Genomic DNA, 26,167 nt, shown 5'->3' on the forward strand with positions numbered 1-26,167 from the left:
GACAGGCGTAAGCCGGCTGTGGTGCCGACGATGCCAAGACGTCGCCGGCCGCCTGGTCGTAGCGGGCCGGCTGTTCCGGTGGGTGGGCCGGGCAGCGGACCGCGCGCGCGGCGTCGAGCGCAGCCGCACAGCGTGCGGCGCTCTCAGCCGCACGCGGTGCGGCGGCCACACGCCCGTCCGCATTCCGCGACGGCCGCACCGGCCGCACCGGCCGCACCGCGCGGCCGGCCGCACGCAGGCACGCGAGCGCCGCGGCCAGCCGCCGCCCACCGGACCGGCTCTCCGTCCCGGCTGCCGGTCTAGACTGGGCCGGTGCGGCGCCAGCTGTCAAGCTCCCTGGCGCGCTTGTCCCCGGCCGCCACGCCTACCCCGGCCGGGGCTCGCTTGGGCTCGTCTACGCTACCGGCGATTCGCGCCACCGGCCCAGAGTCACGCGGCGGTCTCGCCAGCGGCCAGACCCTCGCTGTCAGCCGTCCGGCGCCGGCGCGTCCAGGCCGCGCGGCCGCAATGTCAAATGTCAAGGCCAGCGGCCGATTTGTTCTAGAGTACATGGTCCGCGGACGAGACTAATCAAAAACATATCAAGGATATCATGCTCCGATGTCGATAAATATACACGCTGGCGCAGGGCTCAGCCCGGCCGGCGCTCAGCGCCGGCGGCGCTTGCCGCCGCGGTCTCCCGGCGGCTTGGTGGACTTGGGGCCAAGGTCGCCGCCCGAGTTGGTGGGCATGCGGCGCGAGATGGCCTTGGACGACACGCCCGCGCCGATCTCGATGTCGGGCTCCTCGACGACGAGGCCGGGCTCGAGCGGCTTGCCGCCGGTGCCGCCAAAGTCGGCGGACACGATCCAGCGCTTGTCGGCCTCGGTCAGACGCTCGATCGGGATCGTGCTCTCGCCGGTCTGGTAGTCGCTGCAGTCGCGCGGGCCAAAGCCAACGCCCCAGCGGGTGCGGAGCGTGACGTCACCTTCGCTGTAGGTCTCCATGGCCTCCTTGACGATGATCGCGTCCGAGCGGTAGTAGACCTTGACGAACGCGTGCCGCTTGTCCTTGTTCATGATCACACCCTGGACCTTGGCCGTCTGCTCGAAGATGCTGATGAGCCGCTCCTCGGTCATGTTGGACGGCACGCCGCCGACAAAGAGCGTGCGCGAGAGCACTTTGATGCAGCCGGACGGCAGCGACGGGTCGAGTGTGACGCTCTTGGGGCGAACCTCGACCGGGTCGTCGAACTGGCCGGCCGACGCGCGCGCCAGGTACCCGTCCTCGCGCTTCTCGAGCTGGTTGCGGCCGGCCGCCCGCGGGCTGCGGGCGCGCACCGGCGAGTCGCGCGCGCGGCCGTCGTAGTCGTACGGCGGCGAGTCGCCACGGCCGCCCCGGCGGTACCTACTGCCGGGCGAGCGCGAGCGGCGGCGGCCGCCGCCGTACGGCGGCGAGCGGCTGCCAGTGCTGGCGCGGCCGCGATCGTCGAAGATCGAGGCCGTGCCGCTGCTGGTCGCCGGCGGGATCCACGGCACGCCGTTGGTCGACGTCGGCGGCTGCCCGCCGGCGCCGAGACCGCCAAGGAGGCCGGGCAGGCCGGGCATGCCGCCCATGCCACCCATGCCCTGCGTCATCTGGATTATGGACGCGATCTGGTTGACGGGCACGTTCTGGGACAGCATCATCTGGATCAGGGCGAGCTGCTGGCCCATGCCGTCGCCGCCGGGCGCGCCGGGCATGCCAGGCATGCCCGGCATGCCCGGCATGTTGGGCATGTTGGGCATGCCCGGCAGGCCGGCCAGCGGCTGCGACTGCGGCTGCGGCTGCTGCTGCTGCTGCTGGAGCATCGGCAGCACGGCCGCCAGATTGGGCATTGCCGCCATGGACGACGACGGCGGGGCCGACATCGGCGGCAGCCGATCGGCCGGCTGGGTACGCGGGTCCGTGGCTTTCGCCGGCTTGGGCGCGCCGAGCGCGGCGTCCAGGATTGACGACAGCGACGACGGCAGGCCCGACGCGGCCGGCGCGGATACGGGCGGCGCGGACGTCGGCAGCAGCGGCGCGGCAGCGGGCGCCGGCGCCTGCTTGGCCATGCTGGCCAGGGCCTCCAGGATCGAGGCCGTGTCGGGCACGGCCGCGGGCGCGGCCGGCGGCGGCGCGACTGCGCCGGGCACAAACGCGCGGTCGTTCTGGAAGCCGTTCACAATGTGCGGCGGCGGCGGGTGCGGCGGCGTGGTCGAGTCTGGGTATTCTACCGTCAGCGGCCGCGGCCGCAGGCACTTACTCTCCATGTCGGCCTTGAACTTGGCGCGCATCGACGCCAGAACGTCGGCCGGGAACGTCGCGGCGCGCTCCCAGATCTCGACAACCTTGACCATCTTGTCCTAGCAATGTTACTGGCTGTCCACCAATACGGGTGGCGCCTGCTACGCGGCGCGTTACAGTACGGAAGCATACCTTTTGGTCGTGTGGTGCGACGAGCACGTCGTTGATCATGCTGTCGATGAGTGTGGTGATCTTGTAGATGCCCGAGGCAAACGTCCCGTCCGGCGCAGACTCCGAAACCTGCTCGCCGAGCTTACGGGCCTCGTCCTGATACGCGCGCACGATCGAGTCTACAACGTACAAAGCCCCGAGCTTGTGCGACGGGGGCGAGCGCTTGACATGCGTAAACAGCTTCTGGACCAGGACAGACTCCGACTGCCGAGTTAGTGCGATCTCCCGGCGGCGCGGTACCTGGACGTTCTGCAGGGCCAGCTCGGTGAGCCGCCGGATCTTCGAGCCCGACACGCCGGGCGGCTTGACGTCCAGCAGGCTGGCCAGCGTGGCCTCAAACTCTGTGGCCATTACGGGCGATTACTGTACTGGCTTCTGCGATGCGCGCTGCGCGTGCGCGGGCGCCGACCGTGTCTACTTGATCTGCGCTGGGCGCCGATCCGATACGGTAGATGGATTAGTAGATGCGATCGCAGACTGGCCACTACTGGTCGAGGGTGCGGGAGAAGAGGATGAAAAAAAAAAGCGGCGAGGGCGGACGTAATAAAGGGCGCGCGCCGCGCGCTGCGAGAGATGCGGCATAAACGGTGCGCGGCGGGACGGATGCACGGTGCGCTGTCGCCACCGGCCGCGCCACTTGCGCGCTAACTCCGCCACCGCAGCGCCGCTTGCGCGCAGACCGTCACGGCCGCGCGCCGGTTATGCGCCGCGCTCTGGCTGGCGCTCTGGCTGCGCGCTCTTTGTGCCTGCGTGTCACACGCGTCACACGCCCTCGGCAGTTCCGTCACCCTTGTTGGGGCCGGACGGACGACCCGCCAGCGTCAGGGGGCGAGTCATTAGCCGCACGTCTAGCCGCAGCCCGTGCGGCGTGCTCTACGTGTGACGGATCAGCCGGCGGTCGACGGCGGCCGGTCGTGGCCGTGGCCGCCGAACCCGCAGCCCGGCCGCTTGCTTTCGCCTATGTGCGCCGCCACGTAGAGCGCTGTCTGCAGCTGCGGCCGCCTGCATTACCGGTCTGGTCTGCGGTCCGTAGGCCTGATCTACACGTCCGTCGCTGCACCACCCAGTGTGCAGTCCGCTTGTCTACAGCAGGCTGCGCTCCGCGTCTGCTGCCTGCGTCCGCCGATCGCTGTCACGGCGTGCCCAGATCTACCCCACAGGATCGCTGGCACGCGGAACGCGTGGTCGCAAGCGATCCGCTCGCTGCCTATTTACAAAGTTGGGACACAACGAGAAGCGAGCGCGTGGTACCGTGACATCCCACCACGTACCACACTTTGGCCACTGTGACGAGCCTGGCTTTTGGGCCCATCTAGGCCCTCGTCACTGTTGTCGGTCTGGTTCGCAAGTCCAGATGGAGACGTGCGTACCGCGGGCGACGTGGGCAACGTGTCTCGAGCCCCGATCTAGGCTGATCTACGAGCCTGGACCGGGCAGACAGCGAGCCGACGACAGAGAGCCGACGGGAGACAAGCCCACAGCGGGCGGCTGGCAGCACGCTGGCCGTGCGCCTGCGACCAGGCTGGCGACGAATTCGCGTGTGAAAATTTGCGCGCGTGCGGACCGCAATAGGGGGCAATTGTGGTTTCACAAACAATCGCCAGGTCCCGTCCGGCCAACGAAGTCACCCGCGTAGAGAGCACAACGCAGAGGCAGTCGCGTGTAGACCGACCAAGGGTAGCCAGCGCAGGACGACACTCGGCCGTCACCGGTCGTCACCGTCCGTCCAGCGTCGGCGAACACAATTGGGCTACGCGACTGCGTAGGCAGCCGGTGGACGCAATTGGGTGCAATTGGCAGCATACGCGCGCAATTGACAACCGGACCGCGGCTCCCTCCTGCGCGGCGGTGTGACGAGCGTCTGTCGCGGTCGCCGTGGGTGGACGCGGCCGCACGAGCTACAGGCGCGCCCAGTCGTCAATTGCCCCGCAATTCGCCAGATCGTCACCCAAACGCCGCATACGTCTGTAGGTAGACGACTGAGGCAATTGACGGGGCGCAGAGCGTGGCAGTCGCGGCAGAGCCGAGGTGGTGCGTCAGCGGGCTGGGCATCCCACGACAGCGTGTCGGAAAGGGCTGGGCTTGCGCCGCACCGGGCCGACGACGGGGCAGTCCAACACAGCGGACGGGCAGCAACAGCGGCCGTCGCCGCGGCAGGTCTCGCCCACGGCCGCGACAGCACCAGCACCAGCCAAGGCCGGCGTCCGTCTCCTGGCAGGCACGCCGGCCGCCGCTAGCCCTTCGACGAGTCGTCGTGACCTACGTAGCGCAGGCCGCAGGGTGCCGATGCGGCGGTGGCGCTCCACACTGGCGCAACGGTCAGCCGACCGGTGGTGACGTGAGGCGAACACAGACTGCAGGCGCCCAAAACGGGCGAGCCAACGCAGACCAATGTGGCCGCCAGCAAGGCCGCTGACGGCGCGCATGCAGTTAGGATGGCCGGAGCGCGGCTGACCGCGACGGCGAGCCGGCCAGGCCGCGGACCCCGCAGGCAACTAGTCAGGAACGCGGCGAGCCGGAACCGGCCGTCCGCCGGAGCGCGCGGCGCGGAGCAGGGTCGGCCGCGGCGGCGCGCGGAGGTCCGGGAAGCCGCACGACGCGCGCGTCCGGAGGAGGGCGGCGCCGCACGCGGTGCGGCTCGGACTGCGCTAGCACGTGCCGCCGGAGATGAGCCCGGAACAACGAGCCAAAACACGTGATCTGGCAGCGGGGTACGAATAAGCTTCGCGGCTACGTCGGGACCGGATGACTTGCGGAGAGCAGGCGGCCCCGCCAGACGGGCAGGCGGCCGGCCGTGGACGCGCGCAGCGCGCGGCCGCGGTGTCGCCGAGCGCGGCCGCCGCCGGCAGCGCGCCCGCGGTCCGCGCGCGGGCGGCGCGGGCGGGCGGCGGGCGCGGGGCAGTGACGTCAGTGAGCCGCACGTCGCGCGGCGCGCGCGCCGCACGCGCCGGGCGTGCCCCGGGCGGCCTATCAGCGCTGCGCGGTCAAACCGGCACGGATCCCCGGCCGCGCCGGGGGTGTGGCGACGCCGCGTCCGGGGCATGCCCGCGGCCGCGTGCCCCGCAGCCCCTCCCGGCCGCAGGCCGGCGGCCGGCCGCTCGAGGGCCGGCCGTCGCCCAGCGGAGCCGCAGCCGCCGACGCGCGCGCCCCGCACCGGCACCCGGCAGTGCGCTCGTGGCCCCGGCGCGCCCTATCAGCCGGCGGCCAGCCGACGGCGACGGCTTTGCGCGGCCGGGCATTGGTTAGGGCCGGACGCAAGCTCGGTCGGCTGCCGGTACGCCGCAAACTCTAAACGAATACCTGCAGATACCTGCAGTACGACGTGTTCCGCACACTTCCGGGCGTACTCACCGTGTACCTGGTGGTATCCGAGCGTACCGCCGCCCGTCTTCACCGCCCAATCCCAGCAGCGCCATCGCCGACTGCGAGCCCGCGATCCAGCACCTCCCGCCGCCCACGGCCGGCTCCCGGGCCGATCTGCCGCCAATTGCGCGCTGGCGCGCGGGGGGGCATCCCCCGCGCCCCCCCCCTCGTCCGTCTGCCAGCCCGGTCGAGACTACGACGGCGGCCGGGCCGGGCTGGCCGGCTGTCACCGTTGGCCCTGCCGGCTGCTCATACTCTAATTACGAGTTAGGCTTGTCTAATCTCCACCTAGACTTTCTTTCTGTTTCCTGGCTGGCCTATAGCCCCGGGCCGCCGTCGTAGTGGTTGGTTGTTCCTCCTCTTTCTCTTTTGGTTCTAAATTTTTCCCTCTGGCTTTAAAAGTCCTCGTTCTTTCTTCCTTCCTTCTTTTCTTTTTTCCCCAGCACACTTGGCTGCCTGCTTTCCTCCGAACTTTCGTCTGAGGACTCTTCTGTGACACCTAGGATCTTTCTGGTTACGCTCTGTAAGTTCGCATTGAGGCGTGGCGATTGCGCACGGACGGCCGGCGACGGCCGGCCGGCTGTGGGCGGCGGCGGCCGGGCGGGTACGGCGGCGACGGCCGCGGTGCCTGCCTGGCCGCTGCGGCGCTGTGGGGCCGGTGGGTTTCCGGCGCAGGCCGTGGCCGCGGGCTGCAGATGGTAGCTGCCGGGAACGGCGGACGTTATAAGGGTGGCCAGGGCAAGGGCGGGGGGGGGCGCGCCGAGCGCGCTCCGGCCGGCCGGCCGGGCCAGCGCAGACGGCGAGGGTGGCGCCCGGCAGGGCTCGCCGGCGCTCGTCCGGATGGCCCGAGCGCCGCGCGCGCCCGGCGCTCGCCCGAACGGGCGCTGGCCCGGCGCCCGGTGGAGGCGGGCCTTCCCGAAGCGGACGCGGGGTGCGCCGGACGTCCGCCGGGCCCTCCCCGGACGGTACCCCGGACTCGCGTCGGCCCCTCTGCGGCCGCCGCCGGTCAGGCCCCGGCCGGCGGCCGGGCGCCCCTCTCGGCTCGGGGCGCCGGCGTCTGGGGACCGTGCCTTCACCCTGCCCTTGGCGCGGTGCTTCCTCTGGCCCATGATCGCCGCCGGTGGCTCCGGCCCCGGCGCCGTCGCGGCGCCATCGCGGCGCCGTCACGACTCCGCCACGCCTTCCCCACACCCCGCACGGCAACGCTGACGACTATAGATATCACAATGCCTGCTCCGTCTCGTCTCGCGTCGTCGTTCCTGCGGTCGTCGCACATCCAGGTCACCCCGCGCATGTACAACGCGTTCAAGGCCTACTCGATGCAGTCGTTCCGTGCCTACTCTACCGGCAAGGAGCCCACGCTCAAGGAGCGCCTGATCGAGATCTTCCCCGAGAAGATCGAGCAGGTCAAGAAGTTCCGCAAGGAGAAGGGCAACACCGTCATCGGCGAGGTCCTGCTTGACCAGGCCTACGGTGGCATGCGTGGCATCAAGGGCCTCGTCTGGGAGGGCTCGGTCCTGGACGCCGAGGAGGGCATCCGCTTCCGCGGCAAGACCATCCCCGAGATCCAGGAGATCCTGCCCAAGGCCCCCGGCGGCTCGGAGGTCCTGCCCGAGGGTCTGTTCTGGCTGCTCCTGACCGGCGAGGTCCCGTCCGAGACCCAGGTCAAGGCGCTGTCGGCCGAGCTGGCCGCCCGCGCCGAGCTGCCCCAGCACGTCATCGACCTGCTCGACAGCGCGCCGCGCACGCTGCACCCGATGGCCCAGTTCTCGATCGCGATCACCGCGCTCGAGTCCGAGTCGTCGTTCACCAAGGCCTACGAGAAGGGTGTCAACAAGAAGGACCTCTGGCTGTACACCTACGAGGACTCGCTTGACCTGATCGCCAAGCTGCCCGGCATCGCCGCCCGCATCTACCGCAACGTGTTCCACGACGGCAAGGTCGGCGAGATCGAGCTCGACAAGGACTACTCGTACAACCTGTCGAAGCTGCTCGGCTTCGCCGAGAACAACGAGTTCGTCGAGCTCATGCGTCTGTACCTGACCATCCACTCGGACCACGAGGGCGGCAACGTCTCGGCGCACACCACCCACCTGGTCGGCTCGGCCCTGTCGTCGCCGTACCTGTCGCTGGCTGCCGGCATGAACGGTCTGGCCGGTCCCCTGCACGGCCGTGCCAACCAGGAGGTGCTCGAGTGGATCCTGGACATGAAGTCCAAGATCGGCTCGAACGTCTCGAACGAGGAGATCGAGAAGTACCTCTGGGACACGCTCAACGCCGGCCGTGTCGTGCCCGGCTACGGCCACGCCGTCCTGCGCAAGACCGACCCGCGCTACATGGCCCAGCGTGAGTTTGCGCTCAAGCACCTGCCCGACTACGACCTGTTCAAGCTGGTCTCGCAGATCTACGAGATCGCCCCCAAGGTCCTCACCAAGCACGGCAAGACCAAGAACCCGTGGCCCAACGTGGACTCGCACTCGGGTGTTCTGCTGCAGTACTACGGCCTGACCGAGGAGTCGTACTACACCGTGCTCTTTGGTGTCTCGCGTGCTCTGGGTGTCCTTCCCCAGCTCATCATTGACCGTGCCTACGGCATGCCCATCGAGCGCCCCAAGTCGTTCTCGACCGAGGCCTTTGCTAAGCTGGTTGGCTACGAGTTGTAAACAACCAAAATCATTGAACACTAATCACGAATTTTGTTTTATTGTCATTTAGGTCACGATAGTGTAATAACAATGTATGAACACTGGGCGGGTCCTGCGGACGGCTGGCGCTGAGGCGCGGCCGTGGCTGGGTCTGCGTTGCACTGGCTGGCCTGATACTGTACATTCTCTGATCAATATGACAAGGATTTTGCGTGTGACGAAAACGGAGGTGGGGTGCCGGCTAAGGGCGGCTAGTGGCGGGCCGGTACCGGCTTTCTGGCTGGCGCTAGAGTGGGCGCGCGTTGGCGACGCAGCCGCAGCCGGGCTCACGCTGCTGGCCGACGCCATGGCCGAGCGGAGCCCCTGGCGGGCGGGGATGACGTCGCGACCCGTGCTGTTGGGTCCACACGCCGGGCCAGGGCCGAAGTGGCGCCGGCCCCGCGCCGGCTCGCTTGCGCGGCAGCGTGCAGCGCTGGACGGCCTGGCTGCACGGCCACAGGCGTCCCGGCGGCGCAGTTCCGCCCGTGGCCCTGCGGCGCTCACCCGGAGCCGGTGGTCCGACGAGTCACCTGTCACCCAGCCGCCAGGTAGTGACGTCGGAACATCTGCCCAGGCGCCGGGCGCGTGGGTTCGGGCGTACGGCTAGCGCGGATAGCACGGGTAGCGGCATGTGCGGGTTAGGGCTGGAGCTCGGCCGGTGCGGCTCGTGCGGCTCGTGCGGCTCGCGCTCTTGCGGGCTCGCCGGCCTGTGCGGCTCGCCCGCTTGTGCGGCTCGCCGCGTCAGACCGCCCTTTCGCCCGCGTTCTTCCCCACACCTCTTACTAAATGACTTTTCCTCTACCGTACATCCAAAAACCCTAGGGCATGCAATCGGCCAGCGGCCTAGAACCGGTCGCCCAGCTTCAGGCGCGGCGCCACGTTCATCGACAGCAGCTCCTGGAACAGCAGCTTGGCCGCGTACGGAATGGTCATCTTGAACACATTCTTGCTGCTGTTGCACGACGTGCACCAGCCGTTGTAGCCGAGTAGCCCGCACGTATTGCACACGTCGACGTCGAACGCGTCGGACGAGATCATCAGCCGCTCAAGCAGCAGCTGCGACGCGCCGTACGCGATCAGACAGTCGCGCTCCATCTCGCCCAAGCGCAGACCGCCGTCGCGCGAGCGGCCCTCGGTCGGCTGGCGGGTCAGCACGGCCCGTGGGCCGCGCGCACGAGCGTGCATCTTGTCCAGGACCATGTGCTTGAGCTTCTGGTAGTAGATCGGCCCGAAGAAGATGTAGGCCTGCAAGCTCTCGCCAGTCACGCCCGACGTGAGCATGTCCTTGCCCGAGTAGCTGAAGCCCTTGTCGACGAGGATCTTGGCCATGTCCTCAAGCTTGCTGCCGCCAAACGCGGTGCCGTATTGCAGCGAGCCGTCGAGCACGCCGGCCTTGCCCGAAATGAGCTCGATCATCTTGCCGACCGTCATCCGCGACGGGAAGCCGTGCGGGTTCATGATGATGTCCGGGCTGATGCCCTGGTCGTTGAACGGCATGTCCTCGTGGTTGACGATGATGCCGCAGACGCCCTTCTGGCCGTGGCGCGACGAGAACTTGTCGCCGAGCTCGGGCCGGCGCGTCTGGCGCAGCAGGACCTTGATCAGCGGCTGCTCAGACTCGGACGACGACAGCATGACCTTGTCGATGTAGCTCGGCTCGGGTGCCTTGTACGTGACGGGCGCGTCCTTGTAGTCCTCCGGCGGCGGGTTGGACGCGCCGATGACGTTGTCGCCGGCGTTGTTGGGGATCTGCTTGTTGACGTAGACCATGCCGCCCGAGACCTGCTCTCCGACGCCCGGCAGGCCGTCGGCCTCGAGGATGGCGTGCTTGGCGATCGCGTTGCCGTCCTGGTCGCGCTTCACGCCGTCGAGGCGGTCGTGCGTCGAGTTGGCGTAGCGCTTGAGCGTGGTCGTGTTCTTGCGCATGACCTGGCACCGGCCGAACCCGCGGTCGATCGACGCCTTGTTGAGCACGAGCGCGTCCTCGATGTCGTAGCCCGAGTACGACATGACCGCGACGGTCGCGTTCTGGCCGGCCGGCAGCTTGTCGTACTGGATCAGCTCGATCGTGCGTGTCTTGACCATCGGCTGCTGCGGGTACACCATCAGGTACAGCAGCGTGTCGATGCGCTGCAGCTGGTTGTATGCAATCGCGCCGATGGCCTGCTTGCCCATCGCGCACTGGTACGTGTTGCGCGGCGACTGGTTGTGGTGCGGGTACGGGATCAGGCCGGCCACGGCGCCGAGGACCGTGAACGGCTCGATCTCGAGGTGGGTCGTGATCGGCACGATCTGGTTCTCGTAGATGGCGATGTTGGAGTCGTTCTCCTCGTTGACGTCGAGGTACTCGACCAGCTCGAGCCGCAGGAAGTCGTCGAACTGCAGCTCGCCGCGCTTGAGCGCGTCGACATGGTGCTGGCGCACGCGCGGCCGCCCACGCTCGACAATGATCAGCGGCCGGCAGATGCGGCCGCCGTCGGACGCGATGTGGACCGCCCGGTGGTGGTGGTTGAGGTAAAAGCTGACCAGGGCGGACACGCGGCCCTTGCGCCGCAGCAGCCGGAACTGGCTGACGAACTTCTTGGGCGACCGCGTGATGCCCAGGACCGTGCCGTTCAGGAAGATCGAGTACGTGCCCTTCGCGTGGAGCTCGTGGCCGGAGATGACCGAGATGTCTGCTGTCAGCGCGCCCCCGTGCCCACGTACCCTCGGCGCCAAGCACGAATATCAGCTTCTTGAGCGGCTCCTCCTCGTCGTCGGTCGTGATGTGCGTCATCAGCGCCAGGTTCTTGACCAGGCCGCAGGCCTCGCCCTCGGGCGTGTCGGACGGACAGACTGGGGTCAGCGCGGCCGCGGACGTACTTACGCATGCCAAACTGCGACGGCTGCAGCGAGCGTGGGCCCGACACTTTGCGCGTCTTCTCGAACTGGGACGAGATCCGGGTCATCATGCCCAGCGCGGCGATGTAGCTCAGCCGACTGAGCACGTGCGTGACGCCAGCGCGCTCCATCTTGAACCGCTTGAGCGACCAGTTGCCGGTCGAGATCGCCCGGTTCATGCCCATGGTGATGTTGTTGCTGTGGATCGTGATGTTGAGCAGCGCGTCGAACTCGTTGGTCCGGTTCGGCTTCTTGAGGACCTTGTCGATCGACGACTTGAAGTCCGAGTTGAACTTCTTGAACAGGTCCTCGAACAGCAGCGACAGCAGCTGCCCGGCCAGCTCGAGGCGCTTGTTGCCGACGTAGTCGCGGTCGTCCACCAGGGCCGGGTTGAGCATCGTCATGAGCACGCGCCGGGTCATGATGGCCATGTACATGGACTTCTCGCGGAAGTCCAGGTTCTCGACCGTGATGTGCGCGATAACCGTCTGCGCCATGGCCTCGAGGCCCTCCTGCGCGGCCGTCAGCCGCGGGCTGGTCGGCCGCCGCATGGTCTTGACCTTGGTCCCGATGTACTCGAGCGCCTGCTGCTGCGTGTAGACGCCGCAGCGCGCGCACTCCTCGAAGTTGATGGCAAACGCCTCCTGGAACTTGGCGTCCGAGCCGGCGACCAGCTGCATGATCTCAAAGTCGCTCTGCACGCCGCACGCCTTGAGCGCCATCACGATCGGGATGTCCTCGGCGATCGAGTTGTGCTTGAGGAACAGCCGGTCCTTCTTGGTGATGATGTACGTCTTGGACTTGCGCTCGTGCGTCGACGACGTCACCGACGCCTGCACAATGCCCTTCTTCTCGTCCGCCTCGACGATGATGCGGTTCTTGGACAGCTGCTCCTGGATCAGGATCACCTTCTCGGTGCCGTTGACGATGAAGTAGCCGCCCGGGTCGAGCGGGCACTCGCGCAGCTGCGCCATCTCGGCCTCGGACTTGCCCGCCAGGATGCACCGGTCCGACCGCAGCATGATCGGCATCCGGCCGATCTCGAGCCCACGGTGGATCACGATCTTCTTGCCGCGCGTGTACTCGACGTCGACGAAGATCGGCGCCGCGTACGTCAGGTCGCGCAGCCGGCACTCCTGCGGCGAGATCTCGGTGTCGATCGAGTTCGAGTCCTTGCGCTGCGGCATGCCCACCCGGATGTCCAGGTACTTGAGGTAGAACTCGGGGTCGACGTCCGACAGCACCTTCTCGTTGGCCTTGACGATCTTCTTAAGGTCGACGTCGACAAAGTAGTTGAACGAGTTGAGGTGCTGCTTGACGAGGCCCTTGACCTTGAGAAACGCGGGCAGGAGCAGCCATTTGTCCTGGCGTCAGCGCGCCCGGACGACGACTTACCTCGATTGTTTTGATCGGATCCGTCAGATGCTTGCCATTGTAGACGGGCTTGAGAAGCTCGTTGAACGCGTCCTCGCCGCCAGCCGCCCCGCTGTGCGTCATGGTGGATGTTGAGTGTGCGGCCTGGTGCGTTGACGTTGGGTAGAAATTTTTTTAGTCGGGAGGTTAAGCGACGCGGGCGGCGCCTGGGCTGGGGAGCGGACGGACGACGCCGGGGCCGAATGGGGCCGGGGAAGAGAGAGGACAGCCGGCGACGGCCGCCGGAGGGCCCTGCGACTGCCGCCGGAGGCCACGGACGGCGGCAGGACGGGCGAGGGCGGGGGCGGCTTACATAAGCACGAGCCGCACTCGTCAGTCACGTGAATATCACGTGCAGAGACGCGCCGCACACGCTGCGGCGCGCTGGGCTCGCACGGGCCAGCCGCACGCGGCGCGGCGCGCTGCCGCCGCACGCTATGCGGCGCCCTGCAGCACGTCACAGCCGCACGCATGACGTGGCGCCCTGTCGGGCGGCTACTGCCCGCGGCCGGCGCGCGGCCGGCGAATGCGGGCGCGGGCGCACCTGCCGGCTGTCACCAGACGGCCGGCAGCCGTCCCCAGGCCGCGGGTGGCCTGGCAGCGGCCGTGGCACCAGGCCGCCGGCCGCTAGGCCACAGGCCGTGGGCCGTAGACCGCCGGGGGCACCGCCACGCACCGGCCACGCACCGCCGCGGGGCCAGCTCCGGGTGCCGGGGCACCGCCAGCTGCAGCACCGCCGCCCTAGCAGGCCGGGCGCGCCGCGCACCGCCGCGCACCGCCCGCGCACCGCCCCCGCCGTCGCAGCCGCCACCCCGCCGTCCGCCCGCGCGCAACGTGGCGCCATGGAAGCCTGTGGATGCAGCCGCGAACGGTAAGCGCAGCTGCCGCAGCCGGGCGGCCAGGGCGGCGGCCAGGGCGGCGCCGATCGGCGTAACCCCTCACACCGTCACGCCGTGACTTGCAGGATCGGCAGTGGCGCGTACGCTGCCGGCGCAGTGCGGCCGGCAAGTGCTCCGATCTGCGTCTGCGCCGTGCGCCTGCAGACGGCGCAGCCGTGGTCACGGTGGCTAGCGCCAGCGCACCAGCGGGCCCGGCGGCAAGCGGCCACGTTGCGCGCCAAGTCGGCGGCGGGCGTGGCACGTGACCACGTGCGGCTGACGCGCCGCAACGCGTGCGGCGCGATCGGCGCGCGGTGGGTGACGGTGGCGCCTGCAGCCGGATACGCCGTGGCTCGGGTGGCGGTGTGCGTCTGCGGCCGCGGCCGCTGTGTGCCGTGGCCGTGCGCGCCACACCTGGTCTCTGGATTACGCAGGCCACGCGGGCCACTGGCGCTACCGCCCGGCTAGGTCCACTAACGGGACCTGCGGGTACGCGGGCTGCGGCTGCGCGGTCCTGCGGCTACTGGCTCGGCCGCCGGGTGGGTGTCCACTGCCACCCTGCGTCTGCCCCGCGAGCCGCCGCCGTGCCGCGGGCGCCGCCTGCAGACGGCCGCGGGTGGCCAGCGGCTGGGCCCGCCGTGACCGGCGCCGGGGTCGGCGCGCCGCCGCGCCCGCGCCGGCGACGCAGGCCCGTGCCCGCGCCGCCACCGGCCGCGCCGGGCCTGGGACCTTCTGGCGGCTTCCTGCGGGCAGCTGCGGCCGCCGCGGCTCGGCGCTGGGCGCTGCCGCGCCAGTGGTGGCACCGGCCGGGTAGTGGCCGGGTAGTGGTCGGCAGCGGCCGGGTAGTGGACGGCCGGGTAGTGGACTCCCAGTGGTCCCCGTAGTGGACCGCCCGCCGGCGCCTGCAGCCGCCGGCCGGCCGCGGCCGGCGGCTCGGCGCCTTGCCACTCGCGGCCGCAGCGGCCCGCGCCAGCCGCGCAGGCCATCCGCGCGGCCGTGCCGTGGGTTTGGGGGAGGCGCCGCCGCGCCGATGGGGGGGTGGCAGTGGGCAGTCCACTACGGCAAATTTTGCGCCGGGACTCTCCTGGCCAGCGTCGTCAATTTTTCTCTGCTATTTTTACTCGCCCTCTCTCTTTCTTTCCTCACCGCTTCCTCCCTGCTCTCGTCCGTGGCTCTTCGGCCGCGCTGTCGTCTGTCATAGCATATGGCCTTCCCGTCAGAGGGCCCGTCCGCTAGCCACACGTCCGCGGGCACGCCGGGGCCCGAGGCCCTCGCGCTCGGCGGGCTGTCGCTGGACTCGTCCCCTTCGCCGCCGTCCGCGGCGTTTGCCGACGCGGCCCGCCCGCCGGCGCGGGCGCTCGCGGCGCGATCGCCGCCCGCAATGGACGCCGGCACGCCCAAGCAGCTGGGCCTGTACGATTCGGCAGTAAGTGTGCGTACAGACGGCCAATGCCGGAACGCGAGCTCGCTAACGGCGCAGCTCCAACAGAAGCGGCAAGAACACGAGCTGCTGCGAATGGAACACATCCGGCGGTTCGAGCACGAGATGCGGCTGCTGGAGGTGCAGCAGCGCAAGGACGAGCAGATGCTGCTGCAGATGGCGTCGAATGACCTCGACGGCTCGGCTAACACTGCCACGACCATCAGCGAGCCCACGACGCCGCCGGACCTCCGCGAGAGCGGCGACCGCATGCGGTCCAACACGGTGCCGGTCGGCATCGCGGGCATCGCGACGCCGAACCGGCTGGCGCGGCTGTCGGGGTCGCAGCAGCTCGTCACGCCGCCGGACGACGGGCCGCGCGTGCGCACGCTGACGGCGTCATCGTTTGGCGGCCGGCGCCGGCTGTCGAACGAGGACGGGCTGCTGTTTGACATGCCCAAGTCCTTTGCGCGCGACGCCTACGCAGCGCCGCGCGCGGACGCCAGCCCGGCCCACGAGGACTCGTACATGCAGCATCAGTCCAAGTTCCTGTTCCCGGACGCGGGCCCGTCGCACAAGAGCTCGTTTCTGCAGGTCAACACGACCGACGACAAGTTCCCGATCCTGGTCCGGCGCGAGTCGTTTTCGTCTGGGGTAGGTTCGCCGCCGGCGGCCGCTGACCGCCAGCACGGCACGCCGCTGGAGCTCGGCATGACGTCCGAGCCTATCGCGGACCCGGCGGGTGCCCACCCGCCGCCGCAGGGCTGGCCGATGCTGCCGCGCTCGCGCCCGACGCACCACCACTCGCTCTCGGGCCTGGCCGGCTACCACCCGCCGTCGGAAGGCCTGCGCGAGGCCGCCGCGGACAAGCGCGCGTCCGCGGACGTCTCGTCCACGTACCAGCTCTTCAGCCCGGCCGGCCCGGCCGGCGCCTCCATGGTACGTACCTGCACGGTGCCCGCTGACCGCCAGAACTCGTTTGCGCCGCCGGAAGACCACGCGGCGTTCGCCGGCGGCCGCGAAGACCGCAAGCCGCTCGACCGCGTGCGCACGCGCTCTGCGGCCGGCCCCGAGCGGCCGCTGCGGCCGGCCGCCAGCCCCATGCCCGGCTCGCAGGCCGACAACCTGCCGCCGGCGCCGCCGTACCAGTACGGCATGATTCCGCCGCAGGTCTACCACCAGCCGGCGTACCCGTCGTACCCGATCTACGGCTCGAACCAGTTCGCGGAGCCAATCTACCCGCAGGGCAACATGATGATGCGCTCGCCCTCGCGCCGGCAGACGGACCAGGACGCCAACCGGTTCGCCAACGTCATGCTCGAGTCGCTCGGCAACGAGATCTACTCGCTCTGCAAGGACCAGCACGGCTGCCGGTACCTGCAGAAGAAGCTCGAGGAGCACAACCCGACGTACCTCAACATGATCTTCAACGAGACGTGCCCGCACGTGGTCGAGCTCATGACGGACCCGTTCGGCAACTACCTCTGCCAGAAGCTGCTCGAGCACGTCGACGACGAGCAGCGCACGACGCTGGTCGAGACGGCCGCGCCGCAGCTGGTGGAGATCGCGTTCAACCAGCACGGCACGCGCGCGCTGCAGAAGATGATCGAGCACGTGTCGACGCCGGAGCAGATCCGGCTGATTGTGAACGCGCTCAAGACGAAGGTGGTCGAGCTGATCCAGGACCTGAACGGCAACCACGTGATCCAAAAGTGCCTCAACCGGCTCAGCAACGACGACGCCCAGTTCATCTTCGATGCCGTCAGCGAGCACTGCGTCGCCGTCGGCACGCACCGGCACGGCTGCTGCGTGCTGCAGCGGTGCATCGACCACGCGTCCGAGGCGCAGAAGATGCAGCTCGTGAACGAGATCACAACGCACGCGTTCACGCTGGTGCAGGACCCGTTCGGCAACTACGTGACGCAGTACGTGCTCGACCTGCGCATCACCAAGTACTCGGACCCGCTGATCCGGCGGTTCGCGGGCAGCGTGTGCACGCTGTCGATGCAGAAGTTCAGCTCGAACGTGATCGAGAAATGCATTCGGATCGCGGAGCCGTCGACGCGCAAGATCCTGATCGACGAGCTGCTGTCGTCGATCTACCTCGAGAAGCTGCTGCGGGACTCGTACGCCAACTACGTCATCCAGACCGCGCTGGACTTCGCCGACCCGCAGACCCGCCAGATCCTGATCGAGGTCATCCGGCCGATCCTGCCGTCGATCCGCAACACGCCGTACGGCCGGCGCATCCAATCCAAGATGGTGGCGCCGCCCGCGGGCGCGTACGGCGGCTACCCCCGCGCCGGCGGCCAGGGCGGCATGATGCCGATGGGCCGGCGCATGCCCGGCATGGACATGCCCGAGCCGCGCGGGCCCAACGCGATCAACCCCAACGTCGTCAACGGTGGGAACCACATGCACCGCATGGGCGCCGGCAGCCCCGGCGACGTCGGCCGCGGCGAGCTCGCGCTGCCGCCGCCGCCGCACCACGCCAACGGCCACCAGCAGTTTGCGTCGCACCATGTGCCCGGCCCCCAGACCGGCCACACGTTCCGCTCGTCCTTCGCCGGCGACGACTTTGCGGGCTACAACTATATGTAAAACACCAACATACCACCATCGCACCGCTGTATAATTATTGACGACGAGTGATACGACATCCTGTACAGTTGACTTCTAATGACTTGGCAAGTATCATCCACCTGTTACTTTTACTCGACCTGTTTTCGTTTGTACTCATTTGCTGCACTGTCCATATCTTGCTACCTTTTAATTTTGCTTCTTCGTCGGCCTTTTTCTTTTTGACATCTCTATACATCAGCATCGGGGGCGAACGAGAGGTAGTGTATGATTGGCTTGATAAGATAGGAGGCCGCGCGGCGGCGGCCCTGCGCGGCCGGCCGGGCGCACGGGTGCTCATTTTCAGAGGACTGTACATAAGGAAAGACTGGGGCGCAGCCGGACAGCCTGCGGCGGTCGCAAAAACGAAAAAAAACGGAAAAGACGAAAGAAAGCGCAGAAAAAAAACGAAGTTGTGTATTTTTTATTACCTGTTCCTTGTTACTAAAAGCGCGAAGACTCGGGGTAGAGATCGTAAATATCATTTGCATCCGCTTGTCACATTAACATTTCTTCAATTGTCTTGGTTTGTTCATTGTCACCGATTATACTTTATGCTGCTGCGCCCGCGCGGCAACTGTAACAAATTTACAGAGGGATGTCATTTCTTTTGATCGTTATTGTTATATTATTAGTACAATATATACATTATCCATAGTCGTGAGCCGCACGCGCTGCGGCGCTGGCCTGGGTTTAACTCAGGGGCTCGCTTCCACATAAACTTTAATATCCGCCTTAGCAGCCTTCTAGCGCGGATCACCTCTTATACTTTCCGGGTAATTTTTAAGCTTTGTGACCCGGTGCCGGGCTACTGGGCGGCCGTCACGTCCGCCGCCGCGCAGACCGCCGTGCGACAGCTGGGTCGCGGGACCAGACGGACAGCCAGGGGCACGTCACCCGTGCTGTCCGGCCGTCTGTCTCGCCCCCGCGCCGCCCGCCGCCCGCCGCCGAAGCAGCCGCGCCGTGACTCGACCGTGCGCTACTGCACGCCGCGCGCCTCCTGCAGCTAGCCGCGACACCCGATAAAGATAACGTCACGCTGCGACACTCCGCGGCCGGCTTGCGCCAGGTCGCGCCACGGCGGGGCGATAACACGACCCTAACCCTGTTCTCGCTGCCTCCCCAAACGCCGGCAAGTCCGCGCCTGGAAGGCCTGTGGGTCCTGGCGTGCAGCCGCCCCACCGTACCTTGCCGGCCGTGCGCTGGCTCCGCGCGACACCGGGAGCGTCCTGCCCGCCGTTTTGGCCGCCGCCGACCACCAGCTGGCCGAGGGTCTGTGCCTAGCTGCAGGGCTCTCGCTTCGGCTTTGGCACCGGCGTGTCTTGCCCGTCGCTGTGGTATCCCTGACGGCAACGGTCCAGGAGCCAGCTCCTGGACTACCACTATCGCTGTTCGGCGACCGTGCCAGCCGCCAAGCCGGCACCTGCCCGCTGTCAGCGTGACGCCCCTGTCACGATCGGCAGGCCGGCGCACGCGATCTACCAGTAGATTTCAGTAGGCTGGCCCGCCGGCGGCCGTCTGCCGTCCCGGCCGGCCGGTCCGCGCCGTTGCCGGGCGTACGTCGCGCATCCCGGCCGCGCTCGGCCGGCCCACCGCCGTGTAGTCTGTGATGGCTGTCGTGGGATTGCCGACTGGTGATACCGTCCCAGTCGTCACCTCTTTAAATCCCCTCGTTCCCACCTCGGTCTACTATCTATTCCCCTCTGCACCCCACAGCAGAGCGTCAGAAAGACACTGGTAAGTGACGTCGCAGGGCTGGGCGCACCGGCTGGGGCGCCGGAGAGCGTCAGCGACAGGCTGGTCGATTGACGGGGCGATTGGCGGGGCGATTGGCAGCCGACGGCCCGGAGACTGGCGGCGCCGTCTTTGTTGTGAAACGACGGCTACAGCGGCCCGCGGCACGCCGGCGCTGGCAGGCGGCAATGGGCAGCATGTGCGACCGTGGCTGGCGGCGCCGACGCAGCAGCTGACGGCTGGGCTGGCTGTGCGCCCGGGTGCGCAGTCCGCCGCACGGCGTGCGGCTGACCGCCGCCCCGCACCAGCCGCACAACGTGCGGCGCTGCCGTTTCCGGCGTTACACGAGCGTCGCTCCTGCGTCATGCGAGCCGCACGGCGGCTGCGTCATAGAGCCGCACCGCCTGCGGCTCGCCGCGTCATAGAGCCGCACGCTCGCCGTCAAAGCGTCCCTCGCCGTCAAAGCGCTCGCCCGCGCCCGCGCCCGCGCCCGCCCTCACTGTCCGGCCACGCTGACCGCAGGCCACCATGTCGACCGGAACAGAAGAATAGTAAGTCCATATCCGGTCTCACTGACCCCAGCGTGCCTACGCACGAGGAGGCGGTCAACCCGTCCAACGAGAGCCGTGCGTCCAGCATCGCCAGCGACGATGAGGACTCCGCGCCGCTGCTCCGGGCTACCACGACCAACGACATGCCCTTCTCGAGCGACCCTGCAGCGGTGGCCGCCGCGTTCAACTCAGACCCTGACGAGGTCGAGCGTGGCAACTACAATCCCGCGCAGGTCAAGAGCGTGCGGTGGCCGCTGTGGAAGATCGCGACGGTGGCCGTAGCTGGCCTCGTCGGACTGATTGTGTTTGTCCGGCTGGTCGCGTACGTGATCTCGCGGCGGCACGAGCACCCCCGTGGAGTGTGCATGACCGCAGACTGCGTGCATGTGGCCGCGGGCGTGCTGGCGGACGCGGACCTGACGGCGGACCCCTGCACGGACTTCTTCCAGTACACGTGCGGCGGCTGGGTGGCGGAGCACCCGCTGCGGTCGGACCAGGCCGAGACGTTCACGTACACGGACATGGACAAGCGCGCGCGCGCCAAGTCGCTGGCGATCCTGCAGGCGCCGTTCCCCGGCGGCGACGCGGACGACGAGGCCATCTTCGGCAAGGCCTCGGCGATCTACAAGGCGTGCATGGCCGAGGACGTGATGGCGGCGCGCGGCGTCGAGCCGCTGTACGACCTGCTCGAGCAGCTGATGGTGGTTTACCCGCTGTCGGCGTCGATCGAGCGGCAGACGGTGGCCGCGTGGGTGCACGGCGCGGTCGGCGCGAACGGCGTCAAGGCGACGGTCGGCGCGGCGGACCTGACGTCGGCGATGGTCTTTCTCGAGAAGCTGGCCGTGTCGGCGCTGCTCGAGTTTTCGGTCGAGCCCGACGACAAGGCGCCCGACAACATGGTCCTGAAGCTGTACCAGATCATGAACGGCCTGCCGTCGCGCGAGTACTACCTGCGCGCGGACGTGCTGGCCGAGTACACGGCCGCGGTCAAGTCGGTGCTGGCGAACGTGCTCGACGCGGCCGCGATGGGCCTGAGCCCGTCCGAGGCTGACGGACGGTACTCCGACCTGGCCAAGTCGGTGACGGACTTCGAGGCGCGCATGGCGTCGTACTCGCTCGACCTCGAGGACCTGTACGACCCGTACGGCACGTACCACCCGCACACGGTCCCCGAGCTGCAGAAGCTGTTCCCGCTGCTGGACTTTGCGACCTTCATCGACACCATGACCGAGTCGACGCACAACCCCGAGTTTGTGCTGGTCACGTACCCCGCGTACCTGACGAACCTGTACGCGACGCTGGACGACCTGCCGCGCGAGACGCTGCAGACGTATTTCCTGTGGAAGATCATCGAGCAGTACGCCGGCCACGTGTCGTCGGACGCGCTCGAGCCGCTGACCGCGTTCCGCAACCGCCTGCGTGGCCTCGACCCGGCCACCAAGCCGGACCGGTCGGAGGTGTGCGTGAACGAGGTCGACCGGCTGGCGGGCTACATCCTGGGCCGGTACTACGTCGAGGCTGAGTTCTCGCCGGCGGCCAAGGAGCTCGGCAACACGATCATCTACGGCATCAAGGCCGCGTTCGTCAACAAGCTGCGCACGCTCGAGTGGATGGACCCGGCGACGCGCGCGGTCGCGATCAAGAAGGTCAACCAGCTCGTCCAGAAGGTCGGCTACCCGGAGGAGTCGCCCAACATCCTGTCGTCGGCGGACCTGGCCAAGTACTACGCCGGGCTCGAGGTCACGCACGAGACGTACTTTGAGAACTACGTGTCGGGCCTGCAGACGGCCGTGCGCGACGAGTGGCGTGCCCTCGGCCAGAAGAGCAACCGCGCCGAGTGGGAGATGTCGCCGTCGACCGTGAACGCGTACTACAACCCCGTGTTTGGCGAGATCGTCTTCCCGGCGGCGATCCTCCAGCGCCCCGTGTTCTCGGTCGACCAGCCGAGCTACATGAACTTCGGCGCGTTCGGCTCGGTCGCGGGCCACGAGCTGTCGCACGCCTTCGACAACACCGGCCGCCAGTACGACGAGTTTGGCGTGCTGCACGACTGGTGGACGCCGTCGACCGCGGCCGAGTTTGAGGACCGCGCGCAGTGCTTCGTCAAGCAGTACTCGGAGTACACGGTCACGGACGAGAACGGCCGCGAGCTGCACGTCAACGGCGTGCTGACCGAGGGCGAGAACATCGCCGACAACGGCGGCCTGGCGGCGTCGTTTGCGGCCTGGAAGGAGTACGAGCGCATCCACCCGAGTCAGACGCTGCCGGGCGTGAACATGACCAAGGAGCAGCTGTTCTTTGTGTCGTTTGGCCGGTACTGGTGCTCGGCTTACCGGCCGTCGGCGGCCGCGCGCCGCATCTACGTGGACCCGCACTCGCCGAACTTTGTGCGGCTGCTGGCGGGCGTGAGCAACTCGCAGGACTTCATCAACGCGTTCCAGTGCGCGAACAAGCAGCCGCAGTGCCAGCTGTGGTAGACGGCACGGCCGTGAGTAGAATACATTCTCCAAAATATAGTACAGGCCCCCGAGCCACTCGGCGGGCGGCGTGGCGGTGGCGGCGGAGGCGGAGGCGGCGGTGCGTGAGCCGCGCAGCGTGCGGCGCGTGAGCCGCGCACGCTGCGGCGTTCGCGCCGCATGCCGTGCGGCTCACGCCCTCCCTCACAGCCCCCCCTCGGCCACGCCCTTCAGCAGCACCGACTCGTACGGCAGCTTGTTCTTGTCGGCCCACTCGCGCACCGCGCTGTACGCAAACGCTGCCGCCTCGCGCAGCGTCGAGAACATGTGCAGCGGCAGGTGGAAGCTGTCGTCCAGCGGCCGCAGGCTCGGCGCGCCCGACGGCGGAATGTAGGCCAGCGGGTCGCGCGACGCGCGCGCCCACGTCGCCGGCAGCTGGTCCTGGATCGCCGACAGCGGCAGCAGCTTGGTCCCCCGGCGGAACTCGTAGCTGGCCTGCTCGTAGTTCTTGTTGGCCCGGGCCGTGAACGCGTTGATCTCGAGCAGCGCATCCAGCGTGGGCGCGTCCGCGGCCGCCTCGGTCAGCTGGCGCCCGGCCGACTGCTGCAGATACGCCATGCGCATGCTGATGATCGCGCGCAGCTGGTAGGCCAGGCCGACGAGCGGCACCGCGCGCGCCTCCTCGAGCGTCTTGACCACAAACGGAACGAACCGTGCCAGCGTCTGCCACGACTTGTCCAGAGTCTTGTCGGTCGGGTACCGCCCGCGGATGCTGTTGCTCTTGTCCTCGTAGTCGAACGCGACAAAGTACGCGATCAGCGCGTCCATGGCCAGCAGACACGCCTGCCGCACGTTGCCGGCCTTCTTGGCCGAGTCGCCCTCGTGCTTGCGGTCGGCGCCGAGCATCGACCACTTTTGGAACTTGCGGGTCAGGATCGCCATGTCCTCGCGCTGCGCGGCTGTCGGCTCCGGCAACGCGTCCGGCCGCGGCGACGCCTCGTCCCGGACCTTCTTGGCCGAGCCCTCGGCCGGCCGCTTCTTGCCGACGCCAGGCGTCTGCGGCGTTTCCGGCGGCGGCGTAGCCGCCGGCCGCGGCTCGCGCGGCTTGGTTTTGGGCACAGCCTTCGGCTTGCGCTCGTCGACGAGCACCGACCGCCGCCGTTTGGCGTCGGCGGCCGCGTCGTCGTCCGTCGGCCGCTTGCGCGACTCGACGCGCTTCTTGAGCGCCGGATGCCGCAGCACGACGATCCGCGACGGCGCCCGCACGTCCGCAAACGCTGGCGGCAGCGTCGGACTCAGCATCGTGTTCGGCAGCTCGTCCGCGTCGAACTGCGCCGGCAGCGTCGGACTGAGCATTTCCGGCAGCGGTTCCAGCGGCCGCCGCGGCTTCTTGTCGCTGCCGGGCGCCGGCCGGTCCACGGATCGCTCGCGCGGCCGCTCGGTCGAGGACTCGCGCTTGACCGCCCGCGGCTCGGCGTCTTTTGGTTTGCGGACGACCTTCTTGATCGGTTTGGCCTTCGCGTCCTTGTCTTTGGGTTCCTTGGGCTCGCGCGGCTCCTTGGGCTCCTTGGGCTCCTTGGGCTCACGCGGCTCTTTGGGTTCGCGCGGTTCTTTGGGCTCACGCGGCTCCTTTGGCTCCTTTGGCTCCCTCGGCTCCTTCGGCTCCTTCGGCTCCTTCGCGCCCGCGCTGCCCCGCCCGCCCTCCGGCTCCCGCGCAGTCTCCCGTGCAGCGTCTCGTGCAGCCTCCTTGCCCTCCGGTCGCCGCACTTTTTCCGGCCGCGGTACACGCCGCTCCGGCTCGTGCTCCGGCTCTCGTCGCTCGCCCTCAGCCCGTTCCTTAGGCCGCACCGTCCACTTTCCCCCCAGCCGGGCCGCACCCGGCCCCGCCCCCGTCTCGGGCCGGTCCAGCGCCAGCCCAGACACGTCCCCGTCGTCCTCATCCATCGAGTACTGGCCCTGCAGCACCCGCGGCGACAAGTACGTCACGTACTCGTCCGAGTTTTGCGGATCATAGTACGGCCCCTCGGCCGCCAGCCGGCTGCGCAGGCCCATGATGCGCTGCTCGATCGCGTCCATCGGTCCGCCCGCGTGGTCGGTCTCGGACATCCCGCCGGCCACGGCTCGTTCTGCGCGGCGCTGTGCGCTCGCGTGTGTTTTATTCGCGGCTCGCCCGTGCTGAGCGCTCTGCGATCGCCCTCGGTCTCGGTTCGTCCGCGGACCCGTCAATCCATCCGTCGACGGTGCCCAGCTTGCGTTTAAGCCCACTATCGGCCCGTCGCCGCCTGTGCCGCGGTGTGGAAGGCGTTTCGTGGTCACCGCCGCCGGTTGGGGTGTTTGGTGATGCGCCGTGCGGCGCGGCCACGCCAAAGACCGCTGGTGGGAATCGGCCGCGATGGACGCGGGCAGGGCTAGCCGGCCACGGCGGCGACCGGATTGCCGCCGCGCCAGCGGCCGGTCCCAGGAACTAGGCGCAGGCGGTGCCTGGCAGTGCCTGGCGGTGCCCGGCCGTGGTCTACGGTACTGGTGGGTGTAATTGTGTATTCTATCAAGCGACCTGTCCCGCAGCGGCTCCTGGACGCCGCCGCCGGCCGCCCGGCAGCCCCTCGACAGGCCCGGCGTGCTCGAGAGAGCTTGTAGTCGCCTACGGCCGCCGGCCGCTGCGCACAACGTTCGCGCGGACGGCCGCGCGGCCGCGCGTGCGCGGAACACCTTTCTCCGGCGTCACCGAATGCCGCTCCAGCGTCCGCGCAATCGTGCTCCGGCTCGGCGTCGCCGGCTCGTCCGATACCTCGCCGCCGCTGGACGCGCCGCCGGCCACGCGGCGGCGTTTGCGCGGCGTCTCGAGCGGCGACGCCGCAAAACCGTCGTCCGAATCGTCCGACAGCCCCGCGGCCGGCGCCTGTACCGGCCAGCCGGCGGCCCGGGCCGCGCCTGCCCGGCCCTCGAGCTCGCGGATCCGCGCCTTCTTGCTGTTTACCAGCCGCAGTGCGCGCGCCAGCACCTCGCGGTCGTGCACGGCCTTGGCCTCGGCCAGCTCGGCCATCTCCGTCTCGAGCCGGCCGCGGGCGGCCGTCGCTGCCGCCGTGGCCGCCTTGGCGCCCGCCAGCTCCGTCTGCCGTCAGTGCGCCCACCCGTCCACGTACCCACAGCCCAGCCGTGGCCGCGGTCGCGTCCAGCAGCCAGTCCAGCAGCGACAGCTCGATGTCGTAGTCCACCGCCAGCGGCAGCGCGCCCAGCCGCGTCTGGGTCAGCGCGTCCTGCCGGCCCTTACCGTCACTCCGTGGACCACCCGGCGAAACACGAGCTGCGGTCAGCCTGCGGGGGCGCACTTACGTCCACGCTCTTGCCGGCGTCCATCACGGCCTCCACGACCACACCGACGTCCCGCGGCGGCCCCAGCCGGAACCCGCCGGCGACGGTGTCGATCCACTCGGCGTCTGACTGCGCGCTGCGTTCCGCGCGCGCGCTGGCCAGCCCGGCGTTGTCCACTGCCGTCAGCCCGCCCCGGCCGGCCTACCTTTTGCCGTGTACACGAACTCGCCGTCGGTGGCCGTCAGCGCCAGCGCCGGGCCGTCGCCGGCCACCGCGCGCACGGCCACGATCGCCTCGCCGGCGCGCACGCACACAATGCTGTTCCCTCGGAGCGTGTCGCCGCCGTCCATTGCTGTCGCGTGTGGTCGCGCGCTGGGAC

The 26,167-nt window shown here is 68.7% G+C and overlaps 8 protein-coding genes across 8 annotated transcripts; 4 read left to right on the forward strand and 4 right to left on the reverse strand.

Moving 5' to 3' along the window:
• Nucleotides 1-510: 510 nt before the first annotated feature.
• Nucleotides 511-3,067, reverse strand: V1510DRAFT_419118 (uncharacterized protein). The gene is made up of 4 exons (XM_066934240.1): nucleotides 2,719-3,067; nucleotides 2,440-2,682; nucleotides 2,267-2,366; nucleotides 511-2,233 (listed from the first exon to the last, which is right to left on the reverse strand). The coding sequence occupies exons 1-4, from the start codon at nucleotides 2,827-2,829 to the stop codon at nucleotides 648-650; spliced, it is 2,040 nt and encodes a 679-aa protein (XP_066788173.1). The 5' UTR covers nucleotides 2,830-3,067; the 3' UTR covers nucleotides 511-647.
• A 3,598-nt stretch (nucleotides 3,068-6,665) lies between these two features.
• V1510DRAFT_419123 (citrate synthase-like protein) lies at nucleotides 6,666-8,711 on the forward strand. The gene has a single exon (XM_066934241.1). The coding sequence runs from the start codon at nucleotides 7,068-7,070 to the stop codon at nucleotides 8,502-8,504; it is 1,437 nt and encodes a 478-aa protein (XP_066788174.1). The 5' UTR covers nucleotides 6,666-7,067; the 3' UTR covers nucleotides 8,505-8,711.
• Nucleotides 8,712-9,298: 587 nt separating this feature from the next.
• Nucleotides 9,299-12,935, reverse strand: V1510DRAFT_419125 (uncharacterized protein). Its single transcript, XM_066934242.1, has 4 exons — nucleotides 12,801-12,935; nucleotides 11,392-12,769; nucleotides 11,232-11,360; nucleotides 9,299-11,200 (listed from the first exon to the last, which is right to left on the reverse strand). Exons 1-4 carry the CDS (start codon nucleotides 12,900-12,902, stop codon nucleotides 9,369-9,371), a joined length of 3,441 nt encoding a protein of 1,146 aa, XP_066788175.1. The 5' UTR covers nucleotides 12,903-12,935; the 3' UTR covers nucleotides 9,299-9,368.
• Nucleotides 12,936-15,077: 2,142 nt separating this feature from the next.
• V1510DRAFT_367199 (uncharacterized protein) lies at nucleotides 15,078-16,028 on the forward strand (the record flags this gene model as incomplete). Its single annotated transcript, XM_066931296.1, has 1 exon — nucleotides 15,078-16,028. A coding segment is annotated over one exon (951 nt), but the record flags the coding sequence as incomplete, so codon positions are not given.
• Nucleotides 16,029-16,367: 339 nt separating this feature from the next.
• On the forward strand, nucleotides 16,368-17,717 carry V1510DRAFT_426593 (armadillo-type protein; the record flags this gene model as incomplete). The annotated part of the gene is made up of 1 exon (XM_066935167.1): nucleotides 16,368-17,717. The coding sequence occupies one exon, from the start codon at nucleotides 16,368-16,370 to the stop codon at nucleotides 17,715-17,717; it is 1,350 nt and encodes a 449-aa protein (XP_066788177.1).
• Nucleotides 17,718-19,889: 2,172 nt separating this feature from the next.
• Nucleotides 19,890-22,532, forward strand: V1510DRAFT_419133 (uncharacterized protein). Its single transcript, XM_066934243.1, has 2 exons — nucleotides 19,890-20,020; nucleotides 20,052-22,532. The coding sequence occupies exons 1-2, from the start codon at nucleotides 19,998-20,000 to the stop codon at nucleotides 22,495-22,497; spliced, it is 2,469 nt and encodes an 822-aa protein (XP_066788178.1). The 5' UTR covers nucleotides 19,890-19,997; the 3' UTR covers nucleotides 22,498-22,532.
• Nucleotides 22,533-22,680: 148 nt separating this feature from the next.
• On the reverse strand, nucleotides 22,681-24,582 carry V1510DRAFT_403876 (uncharacterized protein; the record flags this gene model as incomplete). The annotated part of the gene is made up of 2 exons (XM_066932190.1): nucleotides 22,681-24,068; nucleotides 24,354-24,582. 2 exons carry the CDS (start codon nucleotides 24,580-24,582, stop codon nucleotides 22,681-22,683), a joined length of 1,617 nt encoding a protein of 538 aa, XP_066788179.1.
• Nucleotides 24,583-25,117: 535 nt separating this feature from the next.
• V1510DRAFT_403877 (uncharacterized protein) lies at nucleotides 25,118-26,138 on the reverse strand (the record flags this gene model as incomplete). The annotated part of the gene is made up of 5 exons (XM_066932191.1): nucleotides 25,118-25,588; nucleotides 25,620-25,718; nucleotides 25,748-25,780; nucleotides 25,810-25,964; nucleotides 25,994-26,138. 5 exons carry the CDS (start codon nucleotides 26,136-26,138, stop codon nucleotides 25,118-25,120), a joined length of 903 nt encoding a protein of 300 aa, XP_066788180.1.
• Nucleotides 26,139-26,167: the final 29 nt, after the last annotated feature.

Source organism: Dipodascopsis tothii (assembly GCF_038497935.1).
Source record: "Dipodascopsis tothii strain CBS 759.85 unplaced genomic scaffold V1510scaffold_21, whole genome shotgun sequence".
Taxonomy (NCBI): domain Eukaryota; kingdom Fungi; phylum Ascomycota; class Lipomycetes; order Lipomycetales; family Lipomycetaceae; genus Neoaidaea; species Neoaidaea tothii.

Excerpts from the sequence above, each read along its gene's own strand:
- V1510DRAFT_419118 (XM_066934240.1), bottom strand. The coding sequence starts at position 2,829 with ATGGCCACAGAGTTTGAGGCCACGCTGGCCAGCCTGCTGGACGTCAAG. Across the intron at positions 2,683-2,718 it reads TGGCCCTGCAGAACGTCCAG|TCGGAGTCTGTCCTGGTCCA; the intron begins GTACCGCGCCGC and ends CTAACTCGGCAG. Across the intron at positions 2,234-2,266 it reads GTTCAAGGCCGACATGGAGA|AATACCCAGACTCGACCACG; the intron begins GTAAGTGCCTGC and ends CGCTGACGGTAG.
- V1510DRAFT_419123 (XM_066934241.1), top strand. The coding sequence starts at position 7,068 with ATGCCTGCTCCGTCTCGTCTCGCGTCGTCGTTCCTGCGGTCGTCGCAC.
- V1510DRAFT_419125 (XM_066934242.1), bottom strand. The coding sequence starts at position 12,902 with ATGACGCACAGCGGGGCGGCTGGCGGCGAGGACGCGTTCAACGAGCTT. Across the intron at positions 12,770-12,800 it reads ATCCGATCAAAACAATCGAG|GACAAATGGCTGCTCCTGCC; the intron begins GTAAGTCGTCGT and ends CGCTGACGCCAG. Across the intron at positions 11,361-11,391 it reads GCCGTCGCAGTTTGGCATGC|TCTGTCCGTCCGACACGCCC; the intron begins GTAAGTACGTCC and ends CGCTGACCCCAG.
- V1510DRAFT_419133 (XM_066934243.1), top strand. The coding sequence starts at position 19,998 with ATGTCGACCGGAACAGAAGAATA. Across the intron at positions 20,021-20,051 it reads TCGACCGGAACAGAAGAATA|CGTGCCTACGCACGAGGAGG; the intron begins GTAAGTCCATAT and ends CACTGACCCCAG.